A 23,075-nucleotide genomic window follows, 5' to 3' on the forward strand; every position below is an offset into this window, starting at 1 on the left:
GAGTAAGTGGAGTGTGGAAATCAGCTCTTATCTCAGTCATCGTCTTCTGGAGGTAACCAAATCGCCTTTCTTATTGTGAATCTCTTCCATTGTTGAGTTTTAGGGTTTTTGGTGAAGTATTAAGTTGAAAGGTTGAGCAATGGGCTAGATCTGAGGTTGTAACTTCAAATTTGGACCCTCCCTGGATGCTAGAATCATAAAGTTGTTGTATTGGTTGTGATTGAGGTCCCTCTTAGACTCGAAGCTTCATTAACGACTTAAAATAGACATTTAGAGCCTTTATAGCCATGCATGCACGTAAAGTTTGCAACTTTACGTGATAAGTATGCCCTAGAAGCTTGGATCTGTGATTTGGGGCCACTGCATGGCTCAAATCTAGTCTGTATGTAAAAAGAACTGAATGGACTCGGCGAGTCGCAAGATGACTCAGCGAGTCATATGAAGATGGTCGTGAAGTCGACGAGTTGGATAAACAACTCGGCGAGCCCGATGAAGGTCACCATAAGACTCGACGAGTTGAAGAACAACTCGGCGAGTCGGATGAGTTTTCCCTAAATTATGTATGCGTATGTATCTGTCGAGTTGCAAGGAGGGAACTCTACGTGTGACCTTAAGTTTGATCGAGGATCAAAGGAACTCGACGAGTCACTCCGATGACTCGGCGAGTTGGAATGTACTTCGGGGAAACTCGGCGAGTAGCCAAGGGTACTCGGCGAGTAGCCAAGGGTACTCGGCGATTTAAGGTCAACATGGACTGTTGACCTTGATTGAGGACTTTGACTTTGACCAAGGGTTGACTAGTGGTTTATGAAGTACCTCGTAAGGTTAAGGACTTATGCGTATGATGTACTGTGATGATAGGTGGTGGAACCTATGTTAAGTGATCCGAGAGTTGGAGTTTACCTTTCGTGTCGACATCTGCGAGGTGAGTTATCATCACTATATCGATAGGGTCTACGACACCAAGGCCGACCCTTTAGTTGTTATTGTTATGGTATGTTGCATGTGGTTATGATTTGTTAGTTCAAAATCGAGGTAGACAATATGTTATGCTTTTATGATCCATAGAGATTGGTGTGTTAGAGACCTGATAGGTCGGTACTCTAGTTACAGGAGAATTCTATGATTATGATCAGTGAGATAGATATGCTTGATGTTTGTATATGCTAGTATATGATAGCTATGCGCACATGGTTATTTGCTTGTTGGTTGGGTTGAGGCGGTCCTGCTTTGTGCTGAAGGCTAACATACCCTATGAGCGGTCCGGGGAGACTGTAGGCCCACGATGGCGGACCAGTCATGCCGAAGGCTCGGGATAGATTCAGACAGACTGTAAGCCCGATAGGGCGGTCCAGCCAGGCCGATGGCCCAGTATGCATGATGATTGATTGATTATTACTGATATGGTATTGTCAGTGTGGTATTGGTATTTTCAGGGTAGCTTACTAAGCCCTCGGGCTTACAGTTTTCAGTTTATTGTTTCAGGTACTTCAGGAGTCCATGGAAAGGCGAAGGCGTGACCGTACCGCTCCTCATCCTTATGTTATGATTTTTGGGACACTCTGATGGAAAATGATTTAAAAACATTTTGTAAACGATGCTTTACGGTTTTATTTATGATTGAAAAAGTTTAAATTTGACGTAAAATTTATGGATGTTACATATAATTATTATAGTCACTAGGATTATAAAACTAGACTAAGGTTTAGTGCTCTATACGTATAGGCCTCTTTAAAAGTGTGAAGCGAAGCGCTGCTGAAACCATTAGTCACCTATTTTATCAAGTGAGGGCATAATCCCATTCATGAAACCGTTAGTCACCTCATAGTTGTTGATGTCGACTTGTGTAAGACTGTTGAAACCATTAGTCACCCATTTTATCAAGTGAAGCAAGCAGCTGTAGATGAAGAGAGACTTGACATGACACATGGCCAACCGTGATAGGGTTATCCTCATCACATATCCAACTATTTTGTTATCTTCTAGGGTGTCTGCAGCTATAAATATAGCTCTCATGGATCTGTATTCCACACACAAAATCCAGTTCCTTTTGTTATCCGATTAATCGCTTTGCGTTTATCTCTTATTCTATAGTTGTTGGAACGAGGGATATTCTGCATCAAATCTTGGCTTTTACTTTGAAGCTTACAACCTTAGAGCGACGTAAAAACCTTTAAGGATAGGAGTTTCTTTTAGGGGTGTTGCTCGGGTAAAACTTTTGGGTTTCGGGTAGAACGGGTCAGGTAGTTAGGGTATTTCCTTAAAATAATAATACCCGATACCCGACCTATATTGTAATTCGGGTTCGCGGGTTTCAGGTATTCGGGTTTTAGGTCGGGTCATGTATTTTCGGGTATACCCGAAAATTACTTAAGTGTCACTTTTGATTTTTTTAAAAATTCTTTTTTACATTTCAGTTGCTTTAATAAAAAATTAGGTAACAAAATATTTCATACAATTAACAAGTACATATACGATAACAATACAATTCATTACAATAAGTTATGTGATTTTTGCATTCCATTTTAAATTTTGATAAAAAAAAACTGTTTATGGAGTACATGATCAATGTTTGATCAAATTTCAATTAACCAAACATGTTATATGATTTAATGCAAAAGATGAATACATAAAAGTTATAAATAAACAAATTTAGCATGTTATTTAAATCGCAGGGACCAATTATATACCTATATTTCAATTCACAAAGAAAAAAATGACAACAAAACAAACATGTACATAGTTGAAAAAAAGAAATAGATCCTTAGTGCACAAAGAAAATGAAAGAGAATCTAACATCTTATTAATTTTCGTTATATTTGTTGTAATATTTTTGTTCAAAACTTGATTTCATTTTTAACAATTTCTTTTGTATTTATTATATACCATTCAAATAACGAAGCCATATAACATTTGGTTTAAACTATAAGGAACACTAATTATGTAAAATAATGATACAACTTTAATAGTTATTATAGTTTTTTTTTTTTTCTAAATCGGGTATTTGGGTGTACCCGAATTTTTTTAAACATACCCAATAAACGACCTATTTAAATATCGGGTTACCCGATTACCCGAATTTCAAACCCGAAACCCAATTTACCCGACCTAATCTACCCGAATTCAAAACGGGTCGGGTCGGGTAATCGGGTATTAGGTATTTTCAACAGGTCTGGTTTCTTTGGCCTTCGTGAAGTCTTACACGAGTCGTCATCAACAACTATGAGGTTGGTTTTACTTTACTATTTCGTATTTTAATTTCGTCCAACAACAGAACAATCTTTCTTTTACATTTCTTATAATCAGATCTGATCGCGGATGATTGATCTAGTTTTAAGATGAAACTTGATAACTATATTAATAATCATTGGATTTATTATCTGCAACTATCAACATATAATTTTGAATATTATTTTTGCCAATATGATTGTTTGTCTTTTCAATTTAAGAGGGTGTTTGACTTAGCTTTTCACAGCCCAAAAGTCTTTTTTGGAAAAGTTACAAAAAATCAGAATTTCCTGACTTTTCCAAAAAGTTCATTTTCCTTGTATAAAACTCAAAAAATAACTTTTGCCAAACATATTTTGCTTTTTTTCTTTTGCAAAAAGAACTTTTGGACTATGAAAAACTAAGTCAAACACCTCCTAAAATACAATAGATAAAAACTTCCTACCGTATATAAGATGTTGGTGGCTTTTGAAAAGAAAATATTGATTGCAGAATACCAAGAAAAGAAAAGTGAAGCGATTTGGGGCATACAAAAACCATGAGAAGATAAACAGATATAAAGACAATTCTCTTGAGCCTTTAAATATGGGATAATGACTTAGGAGGGTAATAACGTTTCCTGTTTGTTCATTTTAGGTCCCTAACGTATTTTTTGTGCGTATTACACCATTAAGGTTATTATAACCGTTTACAAATAGTCCTTTTAACAGGAAGAAGCCGGTAAAAGGATTATTTATAAACGGTTATAACAACCTTAATGGTGTAATATACACAAAAAAATACGTTGGGGGACCTAATATGAACAAACGGGAAACGTTATTACCCTCCTAAGTCATTATCCCATAAAACTATAAACCCCTATAGTAAATTTTTACTTTTTAAATAAGAAACTTGTAGGTCTTGAGGTTGGTAGTTTGGATGTTTTTAACCTTGGTCTTCTTTATAAATGGAAGTGGCGGTTTCTTATTGACAAGAGAGCTCTTAGGGTTAAAATTGTCAAATTTTGTCATGGGGAAGGTGGTGGTTTTTCGGAAGATTCGAGAATAGGAATTAGAGGGGGTGTTTGGAAAAAGATTGTAGGATCCATTAATCACCTCCATGAGAATGATTGTATTCCTTCTAATTACATGTATAGAGTGGTGGGAGTAAGACTCAAACGAGGTTCTAGAAGGATGTTTGGTGCTTGGATATTCCTCTTAGGGAGCGGTTCGGGAGGCTCTTGGGCCAATGAAAATTACATCCCTCTGGATCCCATTATTCACTTACTCGAGCATCTTGATTAAAGGCCAAAGCAAAGAGCCTCCCGAACCGCTCCCTAAGAGGAATATTCAAGCACCAAACATCCTTCTACAAGATAATCAAATTGGGTCAATTCAGCTCCTCCTCTAATCCCCCGACGCGAATGAAAATTACACCCCCCCCCCCCCCCCCCCCCCGGGATCCCATTATTCACTTATTCGAGCATCTTGATTAAAGGTCAAAGCAAAGAGCCTCCCGAACCGCTCCTTAAGAGGAATATCTAAGCACCAAACATCCTTCTAGAACCTCGTTTGAGTCTCATCGCCCACCACTCTATACATGTAATTAGAAGGAATACAACCATTCTCATGGAGGTGATTAATGGATCCTACAATCTTTTGCCAAACACCCCCTTCCAATTCCTATTCTCGAATCGTCCGAAAAACACCACCTTCCCCATGACAAAATTTGACAATTTTAACCCGAAGAGCTCCATTGTCATTAAGAAACCGACACTTCCATTTATAAAGAAAGGTTAAAAACATCCAAACTACCAACCCCAAGACCTATAAGTTTCTTATTTAAAAAGTAAAAATTTATTATAGGGGTTTTTAGTTTTATAGGATAATGACTTAGGAGGGTAATAATGTTTCCCGTTTGTCCATATTAGGTCCCTAACGTATTTTTTGTGTATATTAAGATTGTTATAACCGTTTATAAATAATCCTTTTACCGGCTTCTTCCTGTTAAAAGGACTATTTGTAAACGGTTATAATAACCTTAATGGTGTAATACACACAAAAAATACGTTAGGGACCTAAAATGGACAAAAAAAGAAACGTTATTACCTTCCTAAGTCATTATCCCTTTAAATATTTATCTTTACAATTACTGCAATTCCTAAAAGAATGTTATGACGAGTTTTTAAACTCACATTATGAAATTTGCTTTCACAACTTTTGTATTTTTGTTTTACTTTATGTTATGAAACATTTTTTCTTATATATTGGTGTGACTGATTTTTTTCTTTTATCGTATTTTGGGGCCATGACATTGACGGATGGTCTAAAATATGAAAAACTGGAACTGCACATCAAATAAAAGTAAAGGATTTGGTGGTAGACGCAAACGGCAAATCTGTCAAGCAAGAGGGAAAATCCATTTGGGGAAATGGCGGCAAGCGTCGCATCTAGAGAGATGCCTTCGGAAACCATCGCAAAGGTCAACGGAATCATCATAAGCGCCGGCGATAGCTTCGTACTTCCGGCGAAGTACGAAGGTGAGGGAGTCCACTCCGATTTGATCCGCAGCCTGCTCAAAGTTCAACATATCCATCGTGGCCGTGTAACCTGCATCTTCACCGTCAAACCATACGTTTGCGTAATTTCTCTGTCTTTCTCTAGCGGTGATTTCACTTATTCCGTGAAATTTTCTGTTTGCGTTATTATTCTAGTCGATAACCTGGAATTTTGTTTGTGTAATTTGTGGTTACTTTTACACGTTCGAATTTGGTCAAAGTATAGATCAAGATCATAGTTGATACGATCGATATAATTTAACGTAAAAGAACGATACTCACTTCCAAAACCCTTTTGAAATCCCAATTTTAGTTGCTCTATAGTTCTGGAATCTCTTCAATCACTTATCTGTGTAAAGGGTGTTTGGCTCTGTGCAGAATAGGTATAACACTTTACATGGAGGAGCAGTTGGATCAATAGCAGAGATTGTGGCCATAGCTTGTGCTAGAACTGTTGTACACAAAGATAAAGAGCTTTTTCTTGGTGAATTGAGCGTCTCTTATCTAGCTGCTGCTGTGAACCAAGTATGTGTTTGATCCAATTAAAGCTGTTGTGATTATCGAGTATTGAGTGTTGATATGATATTGAAATGCGAATTGTTTGTATATGAATGAACAGGCAGAAGTGATGATTGATGCGTCTGTGGTGAGGAGTGGAAGGAATTTGACAGTAGTTGCTATAGAGTTCAAGCTAAAGGATAAGGAAATATTGACTTACTTGTGTCGTGCTACCTTCTATAACATGCCTGTTGCAAGCCTGTGAGGAATATTACACGTACGTTCTTTTATAATAAGGTTTTCTATATAGCCTTATACAAACAAAGAGGAGGGAGAGAATCTATAACAATGGATGTGTGAGCGTGTGAAAATACCAAAATGCCCTCATGTCACATGTGCAAGGCATATGAGGAGGAGTTAAATGGAAGCCACATAACGGCAGTTGGGGTTGGGGTGAGGGATGGAGAGTGCAAATCTAGTTTGGATTAGGGACAATCTTTGTAAGATACAAAACCTTTGAACTAAAGATGTTATAATTAGCAAACATGTAGTTTTTTAGTCCAACTATAATACATAGACAAAATTACATAAATTGTTTTACAAAAGTCAAAAGCTCAGTCCTTAAACATAAGGTAGGTGCTTTCATGACTCCCTAACCGGGGGATCAAAATCTTTGCGCCGTAGAGGCGGACCAAATGTTGTAAATAAATATACTCGGTCGGAAGAATAACTATCTCCTATCTCCGATCTCTAGTGATTATAATAGAGGGATCCTTTTTTCAACTTTTTTCCTTTTTCAATATTTTTTTTTCTTTTTATTTATTTACAACAAGATCACAAGAGGTCAAGATACTATCAATAAAATCAAATTAAATATGGCTGTTAGTACTAATGATGCTTGGTGATGTTTCTTTCCATAGCGACAAAACCAAAATGGCTATTAGTACTAATCATGCTTCTCCATTTACATGATATGATCGCTTTTATATTGTCGTCGGAGAAAATAAGAAGATTGAGCATAAGCAGAACCAAGAACGGGGAGATCTTTTTTTCTTTTTTCCTTTTTCATATATTAGTGTTTCATCAGATTTGTCCGTTTAAAAAAAATGTTTAGTATTCTCAAGAATGTATTCCAATATCATTGATAAGAAACTAAAAGATTCGTGAATAAAAACTTGAAATTCATTTTTCAAAGATGACTAACGACGTGTAACAGAGACTAAAGAAAATAGCGAGATGGTAACACAAAAGCACCAGTGGTCTAGTGGTAGAATAGTACCCTGCCACGGTACAGACCCGGGTTCGATTCCCGGCTGGTGCATAACAAGCCATGATGACAAGCCTATTCTGATGGCGGGGGTGTCTATCAGGTTGTCATGTACTTACATGATAAAGCAGGCGCTTCTGAGCTTAATTTTTTGTAACAGCTTTAACACCCGTTTTTGTGTAGTTGTTTTCTCCAGTCGGTTTTTTATTGCTTTCTTTCTTTTTAATCTACGCCCACTTCACATAACATGGTAGAATAGTATTTTTTGCAATGAATGTGTAAACCACTAAACCTATCTTCGTGCCTTTCTTCAATTTTTGTACATACTAGTTTAACATTATTTGGATATATAAGATGATTTTTTTTCAAATCTAAAATATGTTACGCTTATTCTTAATACACAAATTATATCATTATAAGAGCTAAGTATTTTTTGTTTTTCTTATATCATCGTTAGTATATATATTTTGAAGCTAAGTTGTAATTTACTAAAACAAAGTTAAACCTGGATCATTCACCAACAAAGAAATGAATTTTTTTTCCAAAAGCTACTTTAATCTTTTATTAGAACGGCTAACACATATTTATCTAACCATATTCCTAAATCTACATCTTTTATCTGCCATGGAAGGGGTACAATCAACAGCATGAGAAGAGACATCATTCCAACACACATGACACAGTTAACTGACAAATGTTTTGAAAGTTGATAATTAAGTTTAAAAAATAGTTGGAACCATGCGTTACTACTTGATATCGAATCAAAAATAACAAATGTTGGTTTTTGTATAACTTGTTTAATTAAATAGTTAAAAAATAAACGTTTTTATGGAACAACAGAATTTTATTAAAAAAACTATCAAGAATCTAGAACAAAAAAAATTATAAATAGGCTATAGCTAAATTGAGATTACACATCCAAGTATGAAGTATCCAACAGTCAAATGTCTCAACACCCTTGCAAACAAATCATTATTTGCACCAAATATTATTACACTGTTTCTCATGCAAAAAAATGAATGTGCTGCCATGAAGGCAAATAGGGACGGAGCAGAAGTTTCATATAAAGGGGGCTTACGTCTATATTTTCTTTGGCAATATTAGAATTAACAATTCTAAGTTAAAGACAATAATATAAACAAGTAAGTTAATAATCAAGTCATAGATCAGAATATATATATATATATATATATATATATATATATATATATATATATATATATATATATATATATATATATATATATATATATATATATATATATATATATATATATATATATATATAGGAATGAGTTCTATAGAAAACAAATAACTAGGGCAACATCTACCGGAACCAATCATCAAATGACACGTGTCCATTTTTTTCTTCACAAGTAATGTATTGTGGAAGTTATTGTGGAAGTGATGTGTTGTCATGTTTTCATTGGTTCAAATATGTGTTGTCCTAATCATTCATTTTCCATATAACTATTCTCATATATATATATATATATATATATATATATATATATATATATATATATATATATATATATATATATATAACCAACAACCCAAAAAACTCAAGAACAATTAAGGCATAAAAGTTACATAGAAACATAGTCAAATATAGAGCTATAGAGCCAAGGTGTGTGTGTGTGTGTGTGTGTGAGAGAGAGAGAGAGAGAGAGAGAGAGAGTTACATACAACGAGAGGTCGAGAGTTCAAGATGGAAACCGATGAGATCTCAAGACAATAAGACAACGTCTACAGAGAGTAACGATTTACGAACGGAGAATTATTATCGGTGTTACGAGGGATTGATGGTTGATGCGGAGATGACATAGAGTGGTTAGTGTTTATATTTTTTAATTTGAGATTTTTCTTCTTTAACATTTTGTGGGTTTAAAAAAACGATATGTGTTTTCTTGAACATAAGTATTTTAAATTTTTGGTAGAGTCAAATTTCTAATTATGATTTTTGAGACTTTGAATTTTAAATTCAGATTATCTTTTGTGATAACTTTTTGAATAAAATGAAAACCTGATAACAAAAATCGATAATTGTCTGTCATTATTTGTTAATTTGTAATTTGTTTAAAAAAATGATTTTGAAAGATAAAGGGGCGTGTCCATTCTTTAACCACAAAAGGGGCATGTAAGTTCTATACACAGAGAATGCATAATTATTTAATATATAAAAAAATCTATTCAAAGTGTTAGGGGTGGGCAACGGGCTTAAATGAATTAACAACCAGTCAATGTAGATTATACGTTTATGGCTATTAGGCTTTACAGCTATATAAATTGAAACTCTTGGGGGAGGCAGTGCACCGGCATGCCCCTGCATTGGCTCCGCCATTGAAGGCAAACACATAGTTAAAAAAACATGTGTAACGCTTGAATGACATCAGGATAAAGGAGTTTTTTGTGGGAAAGGCACTTATTAAGTGAAGCTTAATAACATTGTTACTACAGTCACAAACATCCTTGCAAACAAGAGTTATATTAACAACGAGAAAAGACAGTTTGTCAGGAATTTTGGTTCATTAATACCGCAAATTTGCAATTTTTTTTTTCAGTTTTACCCTTTTAACAAGTTTAACCGGTCACCGCCACGTGTGTTTTGAGTGGGTTTCGTTATATGAACAACGAGAAAAGATAATTTGTCAGGAATTTGCGGTTTCACCATTTGACAGAATTTTGATTTGTTTATACCGCAAATTTGCAATTTTTGTAGGTTTTACCCTTTTAACAAGTTCAACCGGTCATCCGCATGCGTGCTGAGTGGGCATCGTTATGTGAACAACGAGAAAAGACAGTTTGTCAGGAATTTAACAAAAATTTTATACCGCAAACTTGCAATGTTTTTTTTCGGTTTTATCCTTTTAATAAGTTCAACCGGTCACCTACATACGTGGCACGCTATGCGTGTGTTGAATGGACGGTAGACACGTCACATGGGTGTGACAGATCATTTTTATTTTATTAAATATTCACAGAATCTTAAGGAAATGGGGTGCATGGATTGGAACCTCCCACTAAATAATGTAATTGTGAATATCGAAACATTTTAGATGACAATAATTTTTTATATACCCTTATTAAACGAGTTACTATCGTATTTGTACGACTTAAACTTTAAATATCATATTTGTCCTTATTAATGTTTTAAAATATTAAATTTGTCCAAATCTATTTTTTAATAGTTTTTAACTTTTTATTATTTAATAATTTTTTCAATAATTTTAAATCATTGTAAAAAACACTGTATGGACAATAATGTCCTTACCATCTAAATGGTTTGGCAATTAAATAACACGATCGTATGACCCTCTTCCTTCCCCTGTTGCACCTTTCCTCTTACAAACAACTGTTCACAGTAGGTAATTGTAATTCCTCAATATTCCCATTTGCCCTCTCTCCATCCCAATTCCTGCTTTTGATCAATTTTTACTAAGCTAATAAGCAACAGGTAATTATTTATGTTTGTGTTTGATCATAAACTAATGACGAGAGCTGATAAAACTTAGTGTAAAAGATTCCTGCGATTTAGAATGGAAGGGTGTTATGGACCATTTAGTTATTATTATTTTTTTAGTTTTAATGGTTTAAAATTATAATTGATTATTAAATAATAAAAATTAATAAAAACTTGATTTTGGCAAATTTGATATTTTAAAACATTAAGAAGGACAAATATGAAATTTAGAGTTTAGGTTTGATACATTAACTTTTTTGTTAAAAATAAAAATGGATAATGATGATGGTGTTTTTTTTAATATGAGTATTTTTTAGAAAAAAAATATGAATAAAACCAGGTTATTATGGATGCGAAAAAAATATATCCGAACGATGAATTTTTTAACAAAAAGTAAAATTAAATAATTATTATGACAAGTGTTTTTTATGTTATCAGCTAATAATTATATGAAATTTTGTTTGGTTTAAATTGTTTGAAATAAAATAATGATGTATTCCTATAATATACTGATAGTTTTAATATATAACTTGAGGAGACAATTGTAAAGCACCAGTGGTCTAGTGGTAGAATAGTACCCTGCCACGGTACAGACCCGGGTTCGATTCCCGGCTGGTGCATTTCAAGCTATGATGATAAGCCTCTTCTGATGGATGGTCTCCCATCAGCCTAACGTGAATCTCATGTAAAGAAGGCTCTTCTGAGCTTTTAACTTTTGTTTTTTTTTTTTACAATTTTAACATCCCATGTTTTGGATGTTTTATAATTTTATCAGCCTTTCTCTTTTCGATCCAACAAAAATCAAACCCAAAATTTTGATGTTCTTCCTTTTACGCCCTATTGTTTAACAGAAGCAATGCTGTATAGTAAAATAAGTAAATTTCATTAGTAAACATTTAACTCCATGATACTAGAAAATTTTATTCAAGAGGAACATATTATAATACAATTTACAAATATAATACATGTAGTCTATTTTTATAATTTTATGTGGTCCTTATATCATGTACATACCATAATCGTGATAATTGCTACTTACAGCTAAATTGTGAATACTTTTCTTTAGACTCATTCACTTGGAAATTATACAGCTAATAACATAAACGTTCTTTTTGGAGTTGGACCCATTTTCAAATTTGAATCCCAAATGTTTCAAATATTTATTTAATTTTTCTTCCGATTTCTCTCTTATATTTTTTCCTACTTCAAAGTTCAAATCCTTGGATTGGTTTTTTCTAATTCAGAACTTTATAAAGGTGATTCACGTCTTTGTCGATTTTACTTGTCGATATTAAAGACATTTTATTTTATAAAATAAAGTTTTTTTTTAATGTTTAAGATAACCGTTTACTTAATTATATATGTTCAATCCACTTTACGGTCGGTTTTTTATCATATTTATGGTTGTTACTTAATCAAATATACACACAAGATTTATACCAGGCATATGATCGGCTAATAAACATAGCCCAAATAGTCAACAATTGCGCCAACACAACACACTAGCAAATTAGCAATCAAACAAGATAACTTAAAATAACACCCACTAAAAAGTAAAAACATAAATAAAATTTAAACTAGAAATGAAGAATCTTTATTGTAAATTGCAATCAAACGCTGTACTTTCTTCATCGAAATCCCAGAGTTTCTCCATATAGTAAGTAGACTACAACCAATATGCAAAAGCCACACTCAAGAACCTACACATAACAATGCATAGAGTACAACTCATAATGCACACGGATGAACTAAACTACACCTTACAAGTTACAACATGAACACGTCACTTTACATCTCCAAGTAAAATATGCCAAAATGGGAAGATTTTGTTGTATTAAAAATTTACACTAATATGTATTTTATCACATACCAAAGAGATGGCTTTTAAGGATGAAGAAAAAGGTTTATCAGTATATTTTTTTATACTTCATCACTGCCACTTTGGTTAGTGTTTTTGAGTATGTTGAATTTGCAAAGAGGACAGGTGGCATTAATGTACAGCCATTTATCAATGCACGGGGCATGAAAATGGTGACAACACGGGAGCTCACGGAGTTCGGTTCCATCATCATACGAACAAAGGCAAATGCAACATTCCTGTAAAACAAAACAAAAAAAAAAAAACTTATAAATATTACAATCATTAAAAAAAAAAAAAAGGATGGTGAACTGGACAGGCTTTTGTAGGGCTATTTATGTCTTTTCACAGATAATCAATCTGACTTACGGCATCTTCCTCGGATAAAGCGCGTTCAACGGGGGAATCGGTGTCACATTCTATCATTATTCCACCGTAACCTTTTTGAATCTCCCCATTTTGTTTCTCAAAATCATCGATTCTTTTGAATTTGTATTTAGGGAGTCGTTCAATGTCATCCTTGGTTGCACCCTCCTATTTCAAAATTCAAATTAATAAAATTACTTTGGGAAATATGAAATTTATTTATTGTGTATTTATCACTTAGATTCATGGTAAGCTTCAATACATAATTTTAAAAGATACTATTATAAGTAGTTTTGCAGCTTGTTGTCAATCGGACATGTCACATTTTATCACAAACTGTATTTTTTGTGCTTAAATTCATACTACACTTCAACAACATAACTATAAAGATAATGAAATTAATTTTGCACTATTTTATTAAGTTTCTTCTTTGTGTGAAAACAACTCTACAAATTTGTTGCCACTTACCGGTTACCATTCCAGTTTGTGACCTTCTATCACAAAGGAATATGCTTTTCAGTTATTTTTCATGCTTAAATTCATAGTTAACTTCAATAACAATTAACATAGATTTAAAGATATTAGAATTAGTTTTGCACAATTGTAACTTAGTTTATTCTGTGAAAAAAGTGCTACAAGTTTGTAACCTATCACAAAGGAATATGTTTACCAGTTTTTGGTGCTCAAATTCATAGTAAAATTCAACGACATAATAAAGTTTATTATGTAGTATGTTTATCAGTTTTTTCTTTTTTTGTGCTTAAACTTATATTACACTCACTTATATAACATAGTTCTAAAGATATTAGTTTAGCACTTTTGCACTAACTTAAATTTGTTTATTGTGTGAAAGGAGTTCTACCATAACATGAATGACTTGCTACCAGTCGAATTTGTGACCTTTTATCCTAAACAAGAAAGCTTATCACTTTTTTTGGTGCTTAACCTTTGAGTAAACTTCTTTAAAAAAAATTAAAACCAGTCTTGTACTATTTAAAGTTTGTTTGCTTAGTCAGAATGCGTGAAAACAGTGTAATAACAATTAACAGCACGAAAGACTTGTCAATCGAGTTTGTGACTTATTACAAAGGAGTATGCTCATTGGTTCTTTTTGGGCTTAAATTCATAGTACATGTAATATAACATAATTTTATAGATACTGAAATTAGTTTTGCACTATTTCAAGTTTCTTTATTGTGTGAAAACAATGCAACAACAACATGAAAAGACTTGTTTCCAATTGAGTTTGTGAACTTCTATCAGAAAAAAGTATGATTATCAGTTTTTTTGGTGCTTAAATTCATAGTAAACTTTATTAATAGTATAACTCTAATGATATAACACTTGTTCTTGTACTATTTTAAGTATGTTTATTGTGTGAAAACAGAAACAGCACTACAACAAGAAATTACCTGATCAGCCACTGCATACAAGATGGCAATAATACAAGGTAGACAGCAGCAAACAGCAATTCCAACAACACATGCCACAGCAACGCAGATAACCACAAAAAACACATCAAATGCCAAGAATGTAATACACAACCTGAAAAAGAAGCCATGTATAAATCATCATGAAGAAAAGAAAACATTAATTTTTACATTGAACTTTATTGGGATGAAAAAGGAATAGAAAAAGGCAAACCAGTATAATTGAGGTGCATTCAGAGTAAGATGTTGACCACCGGAAGACACCCAATAGAATCCAACAATCCACCAAATGAACGAAAACATTGTATTAGCAGACTCCAAATGCTTTGCCACACTGCCACAGGTAAATGTAATGAACTTGAAGCGTTATGCAAGAAGTAACTCATACAAAACTGGTGTTTGTGTTTCTTAAACACAATAGGAAAAGTTGGTTGAAGATTGTACCTGGTATCATCATCATTCTGCAAACTATTTGATGGAAAATCTGCATTCTCCCCTTCATCGCTCCCTGAGCTCGAAGAGTTGGAACTCGAATTTGGAATTCGATTTCCGTTATTAACTTCCGATCTCAAATTGCCACCATAATCCGATGAACGCTGCTGGTATCTGTGCTTGTATTCAACACACACACAAATCATATGGAGCAAACACTGGCACGCGTATCCAACAATCCAAAGCCTCAAAGGCCTCTTTGGATTCTCCTTTCGGCTCATAATCAGTACAGAAATCGAAACAACAATAAACGCAAGGTTCCAAATTAGGTCTAGGATCACAATCGGGCGTGAGTAAGCCCAATCGGTCTGCCGTTCTTCGATTTGCTCAGCCGCCGATTCCCTCACACGCATCGACGGCTCACGGAGCATCCGTCGGCTACTAGCGCGACGGAGGAATCTCGCGGCGCCACGGAGGGAGGGAGTGCCTCTGACGAATTGGCGGCTGCGGAAGGCGCCGTCGGAAGTTGGGCTGAGCAACGGCGTCGAATCGATGGTGGTGGAGGTGTCTTCGGAGGAAGATGACGGAGATTGAGATGGCATCGTGGTCGACATGGTGAAATTGACAGAAAGGGTTATCGATTGGATCGATGGATCGAGTAACGGAGATTGTAGAAAAACCCCAGTTGTAGTTAGAAAGTTATCGATGAAGACAGTTGGTTGATGAAACGGACGGCCATGGATTGGGTTGTTGGGTGAAATGGGGCACGGCGGTTGATTGGAGAGTTGGAAGAATCCCTCTCAATGTGTCATGGATTGGAGGTGCATCACAGTTTCGATTATTCCAATAATCATCACTGAAAATTATTACAAGGAAATTGGTTTGTTAATCCTAAAAACTTATATATAAAAAATAATATTGGTTTTTAATGACTCTAAGATAATAAATTTCGTCTACTGTATAAAGTCGGTTGCTTTTTTTTAATGGGATGATTACTTATAAAATAAGATAGTTTAAGTTTTTTTTTTTTATATTTAATCTTTAATTATTTTACTATTGAATTTGTTTAGACCGCTCATATTACATTTTTATAATTGGTTGGGTTAGTTGATATAGTTTAGGTTTTGTTCGTATTTAGTTATTTAAGTTTTTTTATCTAACATTGAACTTGTTTGTACTATTTATATTATTTACATTACATCATTACATCCCCCGTTACATCCTTATGAATTCCTCTTTTATGTTATCATTGAACAATATTTCTACTAAGTCTGTACAAAAGGAGTTTTAGTTTGAATCGGTCCTATTGAATCTTTCATCTTCTTTAAATTGTTATAACTCTTTCGTTTGAAATCGAAATACTATGATTTTTTGTCAACACGTAGCTTGATGTGTGTACTTCGTTTTAGACCATATAAACACTTTATTTTTATTACATATTGATTTAGTTATAGAACCCATAACATATGGTATCAAACCTAAATTTATGTTGTTTCAGCATTGAGTTTATTGTTTGTATTTCATTTTAAACTATATAAACACTTTATTTCTTATAAATTGGGTTAGTTTTTGTTGGTTGATGTGGTATATTTTAATTATGTGGGCTCAAAGCAATAACTAGTTGTACAAACTCCATAAGAACATGTACTAGTTCCAATCGAGTATTTGACCGAAAACTGGGACCGACATCGACGTAGTTAACTAGTCCAATTACCGATTCTCATCATTGGTGTAAAACGGTCCAGTTCCAAATCGAGTTCAGATTGGTTCCTCACCCTAATTCCAACTAAGCATTATTGCCTTGGTCATCATTTACATGACATATATATATATCATTATTGAAATTGTTTGTCGTGTTTAAAAACATTGTTATAATCGACTATTACAGACTTAGCCGCCTAGCCGGCAAACATGAATGTGTAGGTCAAAACACTTGAAAATACACATTCAATAACACACACTTAAGAAAATACACTCAAATTCTTGTTAAAATCTAGGTTAAAAAAAAGTATAGTCTCATAACACTACATGTCACGCTTTGTCATACGTCATTCCTAACAACACCATCATAAGGCTTATTGAAACGGCAAAATAGCGTCTCACGTCAGTACGCCTTTTAAAACACTAATTACATGTCACAAAGATGTAACTTAATGCAAAATTTTAAATTATATGACTAGGCATATGAAAATTTTCATAAAAACTAAATGAGTGCATGACGAATAGTTTGAGGTCAAACCATAAAGCCATTAAAAATCAATATTAGTTTTTACAATAGTTTGAGGTCAAACCATAAATCCATTAAAAATCAATATTAGTTTTTACAATGTCATCAACAAAATTACATTTTCAACTTTTATGTTTTAAAACAAATATTTTTTTATTTTTTGATGGACAATAATTACATTTTATGTGTCATCATAAGTAATTTCATTTTAATGTTCTTATCATCAAACATTCAAACGAAAAATAGATGAGAGCCATATTTTGGACTATTTTGATGAGATTTTATGTAGATGATGTGACTTCCAAATTTGATGGTTTCTTTTTTACTATTTAAAACTTTTGAAAACTACATGAGATACACATTTTTTTCATTATAAATTAAAACTTTTTTGTCTAAATTAATTAAGCAAACCATTAAATGAATAACTGGTATAAATAATAAAATCATATATCTAGATAGTGCACCAAAAACGTGCGTTGAATATAAAAGGACACAAATAAATTCTTTACTTAAGATATACTAGAATCGTCTTCATACGATGTTAAAAAGTAGTTAAATATATCAATATTTATAATTGTACCTTCAGCGTTAATGCGTTGAGAATACCAACGTTCTGTCGTGCCACAACAAACGTCAATGAGCGCCCATATTAGTACATCCATATCGATAACTTATACATGACATTAGGAAGATTAGCAATCAATATATTGAAAAACGACTTAGGGAATCATGCCCTTGCTTATTGTTTTATTAACAAAATCATGAAGCTAGTCACGTTAATTAGAAATTACACATTTAAGGATAGATAAATTGTCATCAAATTTAGAAATTATGTATGAGTTGCATGCCTTCAAAACAAACTTCCCACCTAACAATTTCTTCCTCTCCTAGATCTTAAGTTCATAAGCAAATTCCGACAACGAAACCCATAATATGCGTTTGGGAAGATATATTTGATGGCAATATCATTGGAATTGGCTATTTGAGATATGATGACTAGATTTCAAGCCTCCCAAAGGTGTTTCTTCAGCCTCATTAAGAACTAGGACTAGGATTCACTAGTTTGTGTTATTTGTACTCCATGTGCTAGGGGCATGAGTTGGTTGTTTCTGCAGTGGACACTACTAAGAACATGATGCATGTGGACTATTACACAAATGGGAAAGTGCTCTCAATCGTTTAAACACTAGAGCTCCGGCGATTTCAGAATTCTCGTCGTTGAAATTTTCGGTACGTAATTTCTCTTCTGTTCACTCCAATTGGAGTTCATGTCTTGATTTAATGGGATTGAAAAAAAAGGATGAACGTTGGCAGTGGAAAATTAGGAGACACCAAATTCGATTTGACGAGCAATGTGAGAAAAGCTCTGGTGTTGGATACATGAAATCGAATTTAAAGAATATCGATAATTTATCTGTTAATGTGTATGTTACGAATTTCCCAGATACAGTAACTGTGAATGATCTTTGACATCTTTGTGATCGACATGGTGCAGTGGTTGATGTGTATATTGCCCGAAAGATCTCAAAGATTAGGAAACGATTTGTGTTTGTTAGATTCCTTAATTAAAAGTAGTAGGAACATGTTGTGGAAGATTTGAGGAAGAGTGCGAGGGGTCTTGACACTATCTGGGTGATAGCGGATCGTTTGAGGAAGAGTGCTTACTTCTTAGCCATTAGTGAGAACTCTTCTATAGAGAAGTTGGTCGTTTGCCAGGTGGTGGCTCGACATGGGGTGTCGACGCCTATTTTGTTTGACCGGAATGTGCGCTTTACTTTCACATTCTATAAGAGAATTTATGAAGAGTTGGGTACCCGGCTACACTTCAGTACTGCGTACCATCTACAAAAGGACGGGCAGAGTGAACGGACGATTCAGACACTTGAGGATATGTTGTGTGCTTGTGTTATTGATTTTAGTGGGAGTTGGGACTCCTATCTTTCGTTGGATGAGTTCTCGTATAACAACAACCATCATGCCAGTATTTGTATACCCTCGTTCGAGTTCCTTTATGGTCGGATATGTCGGACTCCTATTTTTTGGGGCAAGGTGGGACAGAGGGTCATGGGGAGCACAGAGGTCGTGCTCGGGATGACTAAGATTATACACTAGGTTCGCTAGAGGCTATTAATAGCGCAAAGCCATTATAAGAGTTATGCGGATCAGCGATGCTCTGAGTTAGAGTTTCAAGTGGGGGATCTAATGCTCCAGAGGGTTTAAGTTATCCTTTCATGCATATTAAGACATCTAGATTGATAAAAATGCTTGTTTGATCTTCCTTTTTGACTCATGCATGAGTAAAGTATATTAGAATGGATGAAATGGTGCTTTAAGCATCTCCTAGCCATGCAATGGCTTAAAGCCCACGACTTTATGGATTAAGAGGCTTTAAATTAGTCAGGTTCTGTAGTTGAGATGGTTGTCTTAACGGATTAAGACATCAAATGATGGATTTTGAGATTTGTGGAGTACACCGTGCGTACTCCTGACTACGCGCAACATAGTCTGATTTTCCCTCGATGGATACTGATCTAGTTGTACGCCCAGCGTAAAGTGTGGTACGCCCAGTGTACTCGTCGGATGTTGACTTTTGTTGACTTTGACCTTTGGTCAAAGTTTAGGGTTTTTGGACGAAGGGAAGGGCAAAATGGTCCTTTTTCCCTTAGTAGGTTTGGTCGTGGGATTTGGACTCGTGAGTGGTTTTGGACCTTAATTATTAATTAAGGTTAATTATTTTGTGACTAGGTGGAGTCTAGCTGTTATGTTATGTCATGATATGATAATTATATGTGACTGAGGTTGCTGATAACCTTTCGAGCGTGTTGTTAACTCACCAGGACTGCTGATAGCCCTAGGGTTGCGGATAACCCATAATTGTTTATTTATGTTGTGTTATATGTGGTATCTTGGGGAACTCACTAAGGTATTTTCTTATAGTTGTTGATTTATATGTGACAGGTACGTCGCAGGACCAACGGTCCCACTGTAGTTCCCTCCTTCTGACTGCCCATTGTTCAATTCGGACTGTTCAACTGGCATTGTAGGTTCGTCCCTATTCTCATGCAACATCTGCCTCATATCTTCCCGTTGTTCAGCCAACATAGCCTATATCATGGCTTATACTCCGGCCATTGTAATTGGCTCAAGAGCATCTGCTACAACAGGTATTTGTTCAATCACTGGTGGTTGATTCCTTTTCCCATTTGCATTCTTTGCTCCACTACAGGTTCTCGTCGTTTTGATCTTTACATCGAATAGGGCGAATTTAGATCTTTATGTAGGATAGACGTTTAATTTATCCTTATCTCTCTAAAACGTTTATATGTTAGTTCTAATATCGTAGTCGTACGTTTAGAATCCTAAACATATAAGGTTTCCAGATCCAGTCGGCAACAGACCATAAATCCGAACAAATAACAGCATATCAGGCACAAAGCATTTAGCACATAAAAGCATTTTAGGCACAATTCCTAAAATAAGCTAGTGCCCACACCTCACAATCATCGCTTAGCATTCTAAATTTAAATCTATAAATTTGTAACGACCCAATTTTCACGTCTAAAAATTTCGTTTTAAAACATTACTTTAGAAAACATTAATAATTAAAAACATTGTTTGATCAAACCATGACACAACGTAAACCATGTCTAAAAGCCAAATCATACAACCAATCAAAACATCAGAGTATAAATCCCAGAGAATCTCGTAAATGCGGAAACCAGAGAGTGTGTGTGTGACATGCTGCTACCGCACCGGCTCCTTTCCCCTAGCTGAGGAGGTACCTGAAACCAAAACTGAAAACTGTAAGCACAAAGCTTAGTGAGTTCCCCCACCGTACCACATACCATATAATCTCATAACATACATATATTGTCAGGCATATCTGGGTGCCCGACCTACCCCTTCGGCCCTCTCGACCGGACATTGCCTAGCATATCTGGGTGCTGGCCTCCCCTTCGGTCCTCTCGACCGGATACTGCCTAGCATATCTGGGTGCTGGCCTCCCCTTCGGTCCTCTCGACCGGATACTGCCTAGCATATCTGGGTGCTGGCCTCCCCTTTAGTCCTACCGACCGGATACCTCGGGGACTATCTCCCCCTACTGTCACTAACACATAGCATCATATCATACTAGCACATAACATAACACAGGTAGTAGTAATTCCTAGATGAATATCACAGAGACAAACATCTACATATAACTCCTACTGGTGTGCCGGCATTGTGGCCGTAGACCCACTGCTACTGGAAGGTAACTCACCTCAAAGTAGTTGTTGATCTGATCGGGAACTGACTGTCTACTGCTGTTGCTGCTGCTCCGGAAATCCTCCGGCTGCAATTCCCACAACATACTCAATCAAACACTGCTAACTGTCCTTTGGGTAAAATGACCATTTTACCCCTGATCATATCATCAAACAAAGTCAGAGTCAACTTTCAGTTGACCCGACTCGCCGAGTTGGCTTTCCAACTCGCCGAGTCCCTACCCAAACGATTGCCCTGAATCCCGTTCCTACTCGTCGAGTTAGGCGACGACTCGATGAGTTCACCTTCTAAACTGATATTCAAGTCCTTCATCCTACTCGCTGAGTTGTATGAACAACTCGTCGAGTTCATCTTCATCCGACGAACACTTATGCTAAGACTCGCCGAGTTGTATGAACAACTCGCCGAGTCCATCTTCATTCGAAGAACACTTATGCTGCGACTCGCCGAGTTATATGAACAACTCTCCGAGTATGTTCTTGATCTAAGGAGATTGCCTTGAACTCGCCGAGTCAGGGCATTGACTCGCCGAGTACCTCCATAGATGAGTTCAGCTTCCGACTCACTGAGTCACACCCCGTGACTCACTGCTCACTCGACACTACGAAAAAGGGACAAACTCGGAGACTCGCGAACAGACTCGCCGAGTCACATGAACGACTCGCCGAGTCGTTCCCATGCACCCACTAAATACACAGATTTGCTCGATTCCAGTCCATGCCATTCACAGATCTGGACTTCTAGGACACGAATCACACGTAAAGTTTCCAACTTTACGTGTAGATATTCACCAATATGGATTTTAGGGTTCAAAATGCCTCAAAAGGGTAGATCTAGCAACATGGGTCCATAAAGGTAACAGATCTGAGCTCCTGGAGCTCAATCTTGCCTAGATCTAGAGGCCAATCAACTTATTACGACTTATATTGCACATACAAGCTTGGGGATTGGTTCAAGAATGACTTAAATGAAGTAATAAGCATAGAAACATGGGGAAAACGGGTTATACCTTAAAGGAACTGTTGAGAGCGCACAAAGATGCTTGGATTCCTTCCCTTCCTCTTGATCTACTTCCCTTTTGCCTCAAAACCTTCAAGATCACACAACAATTGCTTCAAACTCTAAATGAACAACTTAGAACGAGGGTTGGAAGCTCTGGGGGTGAATGGGGGCTGGCTTGGGGCAGATAAGTCGTTTAAATAAGGTGCAAACCCCTGAAACTTAGGGTTTCATCCAACAGTTGTGACTCGCCGAGTCCAGGATATGGAATCGCCGAGTCGCCAACTTAAACGTGTCCCGGGTCCCACATCCACTCGGCGAGTCGGACCTATGACTCGCCGAGTCCAAGGCTAAAAGAAGAGAAATACTCAAATAAGATTTACGTACCAGAAACCAGGTGCTACAAAATCCTACAAATTCCTAGTTCGCTTAAACAAATGTTTTGATACCAACTGTGACATCCTCATTTTTCATGGCCAGAAAAAACCGATTTTGTTTATGCTTT

The 23,075-nt window shown here is 35.5% G+C and overlaps 1 protein-coding gene and 2 non-coding genes across 3 annotated transcripts; 2 read left to right on the forward strand and 1 right to left on the reverse strand.

Annotated features, from left to right (window-relative positions):
- Positions 1-7,512: 7,512 nt before the first annotated feature.
- TRNAG-GCC (transfer RNA glycine (anticodon GCC)) lies at positions 7,513-7,583 on the forward strand. The gene has a single exon. It is a non-coding gene; the product is annotated as a tRNA-Gly (tRNA).
- A 3,958-nt stretch (positions 7,584-11,541) lies between these two features.
- TRNAG-GCC (transfer RNA glycine (anticodon GCC)) lies at positions 11,542-11,612 on the forward strand. Its single transcript has one exon. It is a non-coding gene; the product is annotated as a tRNA-Gly (tRNA).
- A 951-nt stretch (positions 11,613-12,563) lies between these two features.
- On the reverse strand, positions 12,564-15,954 carry LOC111912879 (E3 ubiquitin-protein ligase At1g63170). Its single transcript, XM_023908615.3, has 5 exons — positions 15,091-15,954; positions 14,861-14,980; positions 14,629-14,761; positions 13,220-13,384; positions 12,564-13,089 (listed from the first exon to the last, which is right to left on the reverse strand). Exons 1-5 carry the CDS (start codon positions 15,690-15,692, stop codon positions 12,913-12,915), a joined length of 1,197 nt encoding a protein of 398 aa, XP_023764383.1. The 5' UTR covers positions 15,693-15,954; the 3' UTR covers positions 12,564-12,912.
- Between the last annotated feature and the right edge of the window lie 7,121 nt (positions 15,955-23,075).

The sequence above is a fragment of the Lactuca sativa genome, chromosome 7 (genome assembly GCF_002870075.4).
Source record: "Lactuca sativa cultivar Salinas chromosome 7, Lsat_Salinas_v11, whole genome shotgun sequence".
Classification (NCBI taxonomy): domain Eukaryota; kingdom Viridiplantae; phylum Streptophyta; class Magnoliopsida; order Asterales; family Asteraceae; genus Lactuca; species Lactuca sativa.